Genomic DNA, 12,461 nt, shown 5'->3' with positions numbered 1-12,461 from the left:
AACACTTAGCAGTTGCGACACCTGAGTTGTGCTCTGAGAGCTGTTTGGTAAGAATGTTTAGCAAGTCCTTTTCAGTTTAGCTTGTCTACCTATGCCCCCCCGCTTGACCCCTCTTGACCCCCCCAAACCAAGGTCAAGCAGTTTATTAATTCTTGATTATGTCTGTAAAATACTTTTCTACTTCTTTGGCACATTTGTGTAGAATTCTTTGTCACATGTGAAAACTTAAGTTTTATAACAAGAAATAAACTATTATTCAAATTCAATCATCCTGATTCTGAGGGAGAAAATGAAGGACGTAACTGGACAGATTATGTGGCGGCGTGGTTCAAGGCTATTATTAGAATTGCACATGTGCTCAGCTGAGGTCCACAAATAACTGTGACAGTAGAGGACTGCTGTGCAGGAGAGGCTCGCCTGATGACTGGAACACCGGGCGTCATAAACCAGGGGCAGGCTCTGGAAATCAAACTTTTTTTTCAAAGTCTGAATTTAACTTCACTTCTGTTGTAGTGATCCTTAATGGGTCGGAAAAAAATTAATGTTTTCAGTAAAAATAGTCATGAATGTGAAAAGCTCAACAGTTTTTAATTATTTGTTTTACTGTTTAGATAGAAAATCTTGTACTTCTTTCTTTAAATCCATTTTTAGTCATTCATTTTAAATAAAACAGTTATCAAAGAAAGATTTTGACTCTAAAATTTAATGGATTTTCTTTTTCAATAATACAAATAATATAAATATGTATACATTTCTATGAACATAAATGTAAGTCTTTATCAAAGACCAAATTATCAAAGATTTATTTTCATTCAAAATCATGATGGATTTATTTTCATAAATAATTCATAATATAAATGTACTTGATCGTCAGCTGCAGATTTTGATTCTATATTTTGATAAATAAAAGATAACATGAATGCGTATTAATTTCTATATAAATAAATTAAATTGATAATAAACATTCATGCATACATTAGAATGTTTACAAAGTATCCATGATCCAAGGTTATGATGAAATAAAAGACAAGGAATATCACCCCATTTTTCTTCCCCACCCTGACTTATTATGTCACACATTTATATAGTGGTTTAACTATATTTAAACACAAATAGTTTTTGCCTTCAGTCTGGCAAAACCTGGGAGCAGCTTTTGTCGTAGGACTTATCAGTTCTTCTCTGTTTTTTCTTGACGCTTCTTTCTCTTCTGCTCTTGATTGTAAATGCTCCTTTTGTAAGTGTCTTTTCGAAGTGTCTGCTCATATTCATACATTCAAATGTAAGCCAAACACGTACATAGAAATGGGGTCAATAAATAATGATCTAATACTAATAAGGGTTTGAAATTTAGTTCATTCTTGTCCTGTAATCTGTCGTTCTTTGCGTCTTCATTTTGTCCTTTGATGACTTCATGTACGTTCAAAGTCTTTCATTCCCTGAGGGATTATTTTTTTGTTTCCTGCTGTTCAGTCTGAGAGTTTCAGCCTCTCTGGCGAGTAAATGACCTTCATTATGCTCCTTCAAGAAGTTGCATATCTAAATAGCGTGTATTGTCCAAGCGATGAGCCGGTATGTTTCTCCACTTTCACACATTTTCCTTTTCCTGATGTCTGTTTTTGAGGCAGGGATGAAAGATGTTGTTACTTTTGTTTGAATCTAACAAAGTTTCATTGCGAGACTTTGGATTATTTATTAGAGAAGCAGCCAAGTAAGCATCCAGTAATGGAAGAACAATGATTTAGTGTGAAAGAAGCAACTTTTGACTGAACTGATTTTCTTATTCAGTCCTCAAGATGGCACTACAATGTTGAGATTTTGGCAGCTTCTCCCTCATGTCTCTCTAGTCAGTGAGCTCCCAGACCTGGGAAGTCTGTTTATTTTGTTCAGAGACTCTGAGTGTTCATGTGGGCGACTGAAAAAATGAATGAACACTCAGTCTGGTGAGTCAAACTTGCATCTGTGACAAAAGTTGTTTTTTAAAAGTGTGACGTCAGATCTAATAATAATAATAATAATAATAATAATAATAATAATCTCTATTTATATAGCGCCTTTCTAGACCAGGGTCACAAAGCGCTTTGAGGAACATTGGGTTGAATCAGCAGAATCAACTGTCCAATATAACATCATATTATAAAATAAGTATGTAGAATAAGTAGTAAGTGTAATCACTTCAGAGCAATTCCAACAGATGGACAGATATCTTATCATCAAGTAGCTGTACCAGGACTATGTCACCACTTAAGGAGCCGTCCAAACTAAACTTGTCAGATATGGTATAAGACTGAAAGATGGCATGTGCAACATGAACATGTGACTTGTACAAAGAAGTGAAAATAAATCTTAACTAAAGTAGCACTTTGTGAGTTCAGACCTCTGCCAAGCCACTTTTTTAGATTCCACCCATGTTACAATTCAATATGTTACGATAAACCCTTATTCTTCCCACATTCGAAAATTTAAATTGTCAAACAAAAGTTCATAAAGATTAAACATACACACACATAATATTAAGCAATAAAGTAAACATGTTAAAAACAATAACACAAATGATTAAAAAATAAAAATAATGTTATAGAATGATAATACAGATAAAAGCTTAACATCAAAACCATAACATAAAACAAAATACTGAATAAAATAATTGTAAATATATTTACAACATTAAACATTAGTACCACACTACAGAAGTATTGATAAGTCTGGCACTATTTCGCCACATAATACCTTTTTTAGCATTTTATTGCATGTACCACCGAGAGAAGGACTCATCTAGTCTTTAAAAAAAATCCCATTCCGGGGAACAATACGAGGCATTTGTTAACAGGCCGCACAGAAAGAAAAAATAAATATGTATAATTTCTGTTCTATGGTCATTACTGTCTGAAAGGTGTTTATTTTGAAAAATGTTGGTCTTTCCTCTAAAGCAACAAGTAAGTGACTCTTGACACGTAAAGACTTGTAAACACAAACTCAATGTGATTTATTTCAGTGTTTTCATCTGGAAGTGCGTAAATATGATGCCAACATTGAACTAGTCCAGGGTGCAAATAAAGTTAGGGACCCCTAATTTAGTCAACAAACATAAAATAAAATATGCAGGTGATTATCTCCCTTTATCTCCTTGGCAGAGGTAATTAGAAACACATAAATCTCTGAATCTTCCTTCAAACAAATGAATGTAGAATTAATTAATTCTTTCTCGGATCCAGTTCTCACTTTAGGTCTATAAACCAGTGAAATATTCACCTTTCCGCTTATTCTTGGTTCAGCTCAAGTCTTCTTGATCCCTAAATTAATCATTATCTTGGTGAATAATTCATAGTTTTCATTCTTGCTACATTTTTCTATGCTGCTGTCAACTCAGTGTTTCAGCCTCTGCTTCCTATTTTCTATTTTTCCTCGGATGTTAGTTGTTTAAGTGAGCTTTGGAAGATTGAAAGAACGTTTTACAACTTTTCTTGTCATACTCTTCTTGACAAACTCCTCCTTTAGACACGTATCTGAATGTTGAGATGTTTCTGCCACAGCCTTCTGCAATTTGCCTGTTTTTTTTCCCTCTGTAAGAGTTTCTTCTGCGGCTGCTGCATAAACACTGAATAGAAGTGAAAATAGCGAGTAGCCATGGAAAACCTGACAGGACTCGTTCTGGATGCATGATGAGAAACAGAGTCACGCCGCCCTAGAGGCTGGTGTAGGCAGGGACGAGGCAGAGCTCTGCCACTGTTGCCTTCACTTCTCAGACATGGCTTCCATGTTCTCGACCCAGCAGCTTCCCGACGTTCCTCAGGAGCTCGTAGACCAGACGAGCCTCCTCTTTAGGACCGGCAGGGAGTTTAGGGCTGAGCTGGTGAATCTCATGTGCTGCATGGGTTAGTATTTATCTTCTGTTGTTTTGTTGAGATGCTGGAGACATTTGTGTTGTTTAGTGTCCACGAGGATTAGACTGAATCTTATCTAAATATTCTTAGATTTGATCTGTATCCAAAAATAGCCTTTAAGCTCCTAAACTATCATCAACTTTGATGGTTTTCTTTCCTGCCAACCTGACGTCAGCACCACTCATTCAGTCTGTCACGTCAATTCGTTTTCCTAGGATGTGCCTCGAGGATACGAGGATGTGAGTATCTGAGTGGGATCACAACAAACCACAGCAAGCCCTGAAATGAAAACGTTGTTTGATGTTTCTCTGTCCAGAGACGCCACAAATACTCGTTCAAATGAGTGAATGTTGATCATCAACCCTGAGATAAATCACGTGTTGTTTCTTCTTTTGCAGATGAAAGGGATCGAGTGCAAAAGAAAACCTTCACCAAATGGATAAATCAGCATCTGCTCAAGGTAAGAAACATGGTGACTCTTGCTAATGTACTTTCATTGAACCTATAAACTCTCCTTCATAAAACAACTGAAATTTAAAAATGCTTTTTGACTTAAGTGACTGTTTTTATGAATGGACCACCAATGGCCCCCAGGCCAAGCTTTAGACATGCCTGCTCTAAAAGAAAAGATGAACTGGCCAAAGTCCTCCTATATGATTTCTATGTGTTTGTAGTTGAAAAGTTTTATTTACTTGTTTGTTTTATTCTCTTATCCTTCAAATCAGGTACCATTTGTTTTTTTATATACAATGGTAGACTAAAACTATTTTTTTTGTAAAACATCATAGACACACAATTGTAGAATTTCCAGTTAAATTAAAAAACAAGCATTTTCACCTACTGTCAAATAATATTTTAATGGTAATCAAACAATTTTCAGATTTGATTTAATAATTTGAATATGTAATCTAAACAGTTTTCCGCAGTAATTATTACATTTTTAGGAATCGAAAATTTTGCCGCATGTACATTTTTAATCTTTATTTAAACACTTTTCTACTGTAAATAACTATCTTCCACTATTAACAAATCATTTTCAACTGTAATCAAGTAATTTTCAACTATAATCAAACAAATGTCAATGTTAATCAAACCCTTTTCAACTGTAATCAAACAATTTTCAACTATATTCAAACCATCTTCAATGTTAATCAAACATTTTCAACTGTAATCAAACAATTTCATCTAAAATCAAAACAATTTCAACTAAAATCAAACAATTTTCAATTATAATCAAATAATTTCCAACTACAATCAAACAATTTTCAACTATAATCAAACAATTTTCAACTAAAATAAAAACCATTTTCAACTGTAATCACAATACTCTGCAGCAGGATGTTAAAATTACGAAAATGTCAGATGGTTTGAACATGTGATAAGGATAAAAATCCTAGGAAAAAGGAAATGAGGAAAACAATGAGGTTTACTGGTGTAGTAAAGGTGACTTGCGAGGATGATGGAGAAAAGTCAAAATGCTTTTATCTTTACAATTGAATGGATTATATTTAAACTCATTCTTAAACAAAAAGTTTAAACTTGGATGAGAAACAAATCTCATACAGATTTTGGCAGTGAAAACAAATTGTTGGCATGTTCAGCCCTGACAAGTATAATTAATGCTTTTTAAAAGTCATTGAGTATTTTACCAGAAGAGAATGTAATACTTTTTCCGTCTGTTGCATATGAAAACAAAACCTAGACAAACAAGTGTCGACTTGTAATATCTACTATTCTTTGTGTAAATTAGTAAATTCCATGAATGAATCAGAATCTTTGTAAAGTGTAGAAATTGAGATGCTAAATTATTTATTCAACAATAACCAGACTTTTAGATTGAACACTATATACACACAATGTATATGATCTAACATTGTTTAATTATAATCAAAACATGTTTCAGACTTCATATAACAATTATAATCTACTGAATCATCTGAAGGGATAAACGATTGATGATAAAATGAATAAAAATGTAGGTTCGTTTTAATGTAGCGACTCGAGCTAAGACTTTTCGAACAATTTGTCATGTTGAGGCTTAAATACAAGAGGGAGGTTACAGGCGAGCAGTATGGAGGTATTTGGATGTTTTCAAGTGTCTTTTGATGGAGATGAAGATAACTGAGCTGAAGGCACTAGATTAAAATGAATATACATTTTTGTCTATAACTCTAAAAAAACAGAACTTTAAAACGTAAATATATGCACGAAAATACGTCATAATGGACTCCGCTCTTGTAACCTCTCGTTCACACAGATTTCAAACGAACTTTATAAAGTAACAAGTTCAAAACATGGTCATGATGAGGGACTTACTGCATCTTTGAAACATGTGAGTCAGTCAGAAGAGTTTGGTCTTACATTAGTAACTATTCATTAGTTTATCTGTTTTTGAACGTGACACCAGTGCCATAAAGGAAGAAAATTGACCTAAAATAATATTAATTTGAGCAATTTATGACATAAATGGTTTGAATTTACAGAGAACGTGTATGTTTAAAAAGTGATGTTTGTAATTAACTCTGGTGTTGTCTCTGGGTCGAGGTGAACAACCTCCACCACTTCATATGTATATGTCGGAGCCTGGGAGGTCGTTCACCTCGACCCAGAGACAACACCAGGGATACAACAAACAATTGTTTTCGTGCCTTTGGGTCGCCTTGACCCTGAGATAACACAAGGGTTAAAGAAAATATTCTGTGACAACATTTTCAACTCATTAATAAACAAAGTCAACGACAAGACTGACTTAGGTTTTATACTTTGAAGTTAAATTGATATTGTTACCTTTGTGAAACCTACTTGTGTTCTGTGTTTAATAGGGTTGAAGGAGCAGAGTCGTGTATGTGACGGCATTCTTGAAGTGCCATGTGTGATATGACTTTGTCGAAACTCATAGGAAACTCGACTTCTACACTCAGGATACATCTGTGTCTTTATCATACCGACATGATAGTGTTTGTTTGCTTGTCTTCAAAAGTGCTGAGTAAGCACCCAAAGACAGCTACTGCTTGACCCAATAACACGAGGGTCTATTTTGGCTCCACAGCTGTAGCAGCGAGCTGGGATTACAGGACTGAAAGCTCTGTGTGAAAGCAGGTCAGCGGGCAGTCCAGAAGGAGGAGGGCGGGGGGGAGATTCTGAGCCTCAGTATTTAGGACAGGAAGGAGAGCGAGCAAGTGTTGGGCTCAAGTGCTCGACCGACCGTTGATAGAAGGGTGACATTGACACGATATGTCATCGAGGAAGTGTTTGGAATGATAAAGATTAGTGATTCATTTGCACAATATTTGGACGTGAAGAATTTTGGTGTGAAGCTTTTCGTCAACTACCAGAGACACGGAATTGAGCTTTAACTTCTAAACCCAGGGAAGATATGACGATGTAGAGGAAATATAATAGAGGTGTGTATTGGCAGGAATACAGGGTCAAAGATACGATATATTGTGATGATTTATTTACAAGTATATATATTTGTAGTATTGTCGAGTAGACCACATGACTCTTGACGAAGTTGTAACTGCTTTCATTTGTTTTGAAACCAAAATATGTCCAAACATCAGCTTTAAAAGCTTGACTGTATCATCTCGTCCTCAGTCGTCCCTTGATCGCACAGCATTTCATTGTTGCAGAGGCAATCTAGCGTTTGGATGTTTAATTTAACAATTTTCAAGCGCTGAAGATTTGCATTTATTGTGAATAAAACAAAATAAAAAAAGAATAACTGTAAATTGTTTCATATTTTACTTTCCCTTAAATAATTAGTTATTACCATGTATAAATTATATTTATTTTCTATACACTTTTTTGATCAATGACCCTTAAAATAATTATGATTAAAATTATTTATAAGCCAGAAAAATATATATATGATGAGTGAAAATAAATACAGAAACAGAATATCAATACAATTTTGTCAAATAAAAATCGGGTTATATTTTGCTGTAACAGTATTTTTTCACGCACGTCAGGCTTATTTAAAAGCTTTAGTTCCTAATCTCTTAGTTTATATATATATATACATTGTTGTTACATACTTTACATAACCAATTACTGAAATAAACGGAGTCATCTTTATTTTTATTTCACAAGAGAAGAAATACAAGCAAATGTGAATATTTTCGAGTTCATTTTCAATATAAAATCTATACAGTACTGTTGAATACTGATATGGTATCGTGTAAAAAAACAACCCTGATATTTAAGTGTATCGATATTTTCTTAAACCCCTAGTTTCTTACCATTTTAGTTACGTCTTTGTAGTTATTGTCTTTATTTCAAGTCACTATTTTCTCTTCAAATTCATCACATATACCTGGATGACATTTCTGTCGTAACCTTATATTTGCCAATACAGACGTCAAATCTAAATGAAAGTGACGTTATTTTTATGATGTGAAATATCACAGCTGGGTGGATAACACTGCTGCTGTCTATAAAAAAGGGCGGAGTAGAATCTACCTGCTCCGGAGGTTGAGGTCGTTTGGTGTCCGGGGGCCACTCCTGAAGTCATTCTATGACTCAGTAGTGGCCTCTGCCATCTTCAACGGTGTGGTCTGCTGGGGGAGCAGCATGACAGCAAAGGATAGGGCTAAACTGGACAGCCTTATTAAGAAGGCCAGTTACGTCCTAGGGCGCCCCCTGGATCCTGTGGAGGAAGTGACTGGAGGGAGGATGCGGAGCAAGCTGGGCTCCATGAGGAGGAACTTGACTCACCCTCTCCAGCACACACTGAGGGCATTGAGGAGCTCCATCAGTGATAGGATGCTCCATCCCCGGTGTGTGAGGGAGAGGTACCGCAGGTCTTTCCTCCCTGCTGCCATCAGACTCCACAATAAGAACTCAGCAAGATAAATATTTAACAGCACCTTTTCTTCTTGTTATTTTTGTAAATATGATTGTGTAAATATTATATAGCGCAGATTTATCTTTTATTCCATTTAGATTTTATTTCTCGTTTTTATTTCTGGGTGTTTCATTTCTCTTGCTGCTGTTAAACCGAATTTCCCCTCGCGGGACTAATAAAGGTTTTCTGATTCTGATTCTGATTCTGATTCTGATCACATGGTAAAAGTATAAATTCTTGGATAGAAAGATTGATCACATTACATTTCTAAGTGTCTATCTTCATTCACAGGTGCGGAAGCATATCAACGACCTGTACGAGGACCTGCGAGATGGACACAACCTGATCTCACTGCTGGAGGTCCTCTCTGGAGACACGCTGGTATGTGGCTCATGTGAAATGTTTTTCCTTTTTGATCATATGCATTTCAAAGAGATGTTTAGAAAGTATTGTTCAATAGCAGAAATATGGTTTAACAGTGAAAGGAAAGGTCAAGTATATTCTTCAAACTCAGTGTTAAAGTCATAATCAACATTCATCCTATTGTGGGACAGACTTTAAATTTACAAACGTTCCAGCGCCCTCAAGTGGTCAAACGATGAAACTTTTTCTTTTGTGCTCTGAGGATCTATAGTACACGACATTTTTGATAGATGATGATCTAATTCTGACGACTAACTACATGTAGACATTGAAGCATGTATAAAACAAAAGCTAATATTATTGTTTACATCAATTATTAGTCAATATAAATGAGTACTTTTAAATGGTTTGATAAATATTTCTCAATTGAATAAAATATGTAATTGACTGTACATTTGTACATACAAAAGAGAGAAATGCCTCTCTTTAATAAAGCTAAATAAAGCTAAATAAAAATAAAACAAAATACTGTACGAAAATGTAGTAGGAATAAGTAAAAATACTTGAAAAAGGGTTTAATTCTGCAGTTTGTAGGAAAATTGCCAAACAATTTCTTCAAACATATCCATTAATATATACAATATAGAAGTACTCATAGCAATACATAAAATAGATCTCAACTTTTGTTATCTTTATTTTACAATACAATGTAATATATAATGTATCTATATACATACATAATATATACAGACAGACATGATAGGTTTTTATTATTATCCTCATACATATATACCATATATTAGTTTGCAATATAACCAGCAACACTTATTTATTCCTTGGGAAATTATGAGTTATTGTCTTCACTTCTTCTTTCATATACTTAAGTCAATAGAGAGATACAAAGTGTTTGATACAGTTTAAGCAGCATCATTGTGTTATCACTCTCATACGTTCATCTAATTCTAAATCATATTTTAACATGCTAACCTGCCTTACTGTCATTTAAAAAGCATGATTTTACATGCCTTTAAGTTGCCTTTAAAATGGGACTAAATTTCATTTCCCCTGTAATTTCATTTTCACATCTTTGTTGTCCACTTATTTGTGTTCTTTGTCTGCCATTGATTTGGTCGCTGTGTGTTTCGTGTCTTTCTTTCTTCCCTCGTTTGGCCTTTTTTCGCTGATAAGCCGAGGGAGCGTGATTTTCTGAAGACGTTGCGGTTGGTGAGTGGGACCGACGCATGTGCGGTTGAGCGGCATGGACAGTCGGGGGATGATGATGATAAGGGGGTACGTGTGGACTGAACCTCCGCCCCAAGTAACTAACTAATCTCACCGGTTGCTGTGGCTAGTCAGTTAGAGCCGGTCAAAGAGCTTTTGCAGATTATTTTCCCCTTATGATAAAAATAAAATGATGATGGCTAGTAGTTTTGAGCAATCTTACATTCTTCTGTGTTTTTTAGCATCAGATTTTTGACGCCACACTGCTTTAGCAAACTGGCTATGTTAGCTTTAGATTACAGACTATTTTAGCTTTTGCATACTGGGTATACTAGCTTTAAAATACTGGCTCTGTTAGCTTTAGTACACTGTCTATGAAAGCTTTAGTATACCAGCTATGCTAGCTAACATTGTGGCTATGTTTGCATCACCTGCTCTGCCTCAGTTTGCTTGTCTTTTAGCTTGTTTGTAGAATTCAAAAAGAATCAAAGAGCGGTCAAAGAGCTTGTGCAACTTATTTTCCCTTCATGATAAAACTAAAATGATGATGGCTAGTAGTTTTTGAGCAATGTTACATTCTTCGTGTTTCTTAGCATCAGATTTTTGATGCCACACTGCTTTAGCATACTGGCTATCTTAGCTTTTGTATACTGGCTATGAAAGCTTTAGCATACTGGCTTTGTTAGCTACTGGCTATGTTAGCTTTAGCATACTGGCTATGTTAGTTTTAGCAAACTAGCAATGCTAGCTTTAGCATACTTGCTATGTTAGTTTTAGCATACTAGCTTTATTAGCATTAACATACACGGGCTATGCGATCTTAAATTACTGGTTATGCTAGCTTTAGCATACTGGCTCTGTTAGCTTCAGAACACCATCTATGCTAGCATTGTGGCTGCTTCACCTTAGTTTGCTTGTTTTTTTTAGCTTTTTGTAGCATTCTCCCAAAAAGGCGTGAACTGTTGGTTTTTATTTAATTTCTCCGATTTACCATCATATATGCCATGCAGATGCTTTTGCAAAAAAATGCTTCAGGCAACATTTTAGCTGTATTAGCGCACTTTGCTCTGTTGCTAATCATCTCACCACAGCCTTGACCACTTCCTTTTTGAAAGCATGGTTTTGGATTTCATTTCTTTCTTCCATTTCAAGCTGATTTAAAAATAATATTTCATTTTTCAGAATTTCAGGCATGCTAGCATCTAGCCTAGCCTAAAAATCTTTAGGGTTACAAGTCTTTATTTTTTCTCAACCATGTTGTGAAAAGGCACTTTATTTGCTATTTTGGTTCTATTTCCTATATGAATTTGCAATTACATTTGAGACATGAAAATGTCATATATTTGTTTATATGTGTATGTGTATACATCTATTATTTTTTCCTTAAATTAACCATAATTGATCATTCAATTTTCTTGTTTGATTGAACTTAGAATATACTTGTGATGCTTGTGTTAGAATATATTTGTGTTTATAAAAATTATTTCATGCATTTGAAATTTACTTCATCACAATATTATGTTTAAATGTGTTTTTATTTTTTACAGCTGCTTTATTGCGTTTTCATAATCCCACATAAATGCTGAATTTTGTAATGTATTACACATATTTATACTGAAATGTCTCTTTTTATTCTAAATTTCATAGAACAGGTAGTATCTTTGTATTTTTGTGAAGCATGTGGTTGTATATTTTCTAGAAGAGTCTTCTCGTTTTGAATGGAATCACATTGACTTCTGTGAAGACGGTTCCTTTGCTGTGACCTATAAATCTCCGCCGATGTTTCCTTTCCTCAGTCACAGAATCATAGGAGAATAAAGTTTTCTTCTTTGTTTAACTCCACAGCCTCGGGAAAGAGGGCGGATGCGTTTTCATAAACTTCAGAATGTACAGATAGCACTGGACTATCTAAAGAGACGGCAGGTGAGCATTGAAACACTATTTTGATTTTGTTTGTTTTTTCTTACAGCAAAACTTGAATACATTTAAAATAAATATTTTGAAAAATGAAATCAGAGGAAATAAAAAACCTTATGATATGTTTATTTGCACGAAGCAGCTAGGTGGATTTTACAGAACAAAGACATTAAAAATGTGCATTAATACTTCAGTAGGATGAAGATGCTAATGCTTGTAACTGGAGGAGACTT

General features: G+C 34.8%; 1 protein-coding gene across 2 annotated transcripts in view; it reads left to right on the top strand.

The window, feature by feature from the left end:
- The window catches only part of dst (dystonin), a 120,787-nt gene that overhangs the window by 18,594 nt on the left and 89,732 nt on the right, over positions 1–12,461 (top strand). The window contains exons 5-8 of one of the 2 annotated variants that reach the window (XM_087802229.1): positions 4,280–4,341; positions 9,019–9,108; positions 10,279–10,380; positions 12,157–12,234. In XM_087802229.1, the coding sequence (XP_087658355.1) occupies positions 4,280–4,341; positions 9,019–9,108; positions 10,279–10,380; positions 12,157–12,234 (332 nt within the window). The remainder of the gene's footprint in view (positions 1–4,279; positions 4,342–9,018; positions 9,109–10,278; positions 10,381–12,156; positions 12,235–12,461) is intronic. The other variant, XM_087802230.1, reaches the window with a different exon arrangement.

The sequence above is a fragment of the Callionymus lyra genome, chromosome 11 (assembly GCF_982586985.1).
Source record: "Callionymus lyra chromosome 11, fCalLyr1.hap1.1, whole genome shotgun sequence".
NCBI classification, from domain to species: Eukaryota; Metazoa; Chordata; class Actinopteri; order Syngnathiformes; family Callionymidae; genus Callionymus; species Callionymus lyra.
Note: the sequence above shows the minus strand (reverse complement) of the source record. Positions and strands in the feature narration are given on the sequence as shown.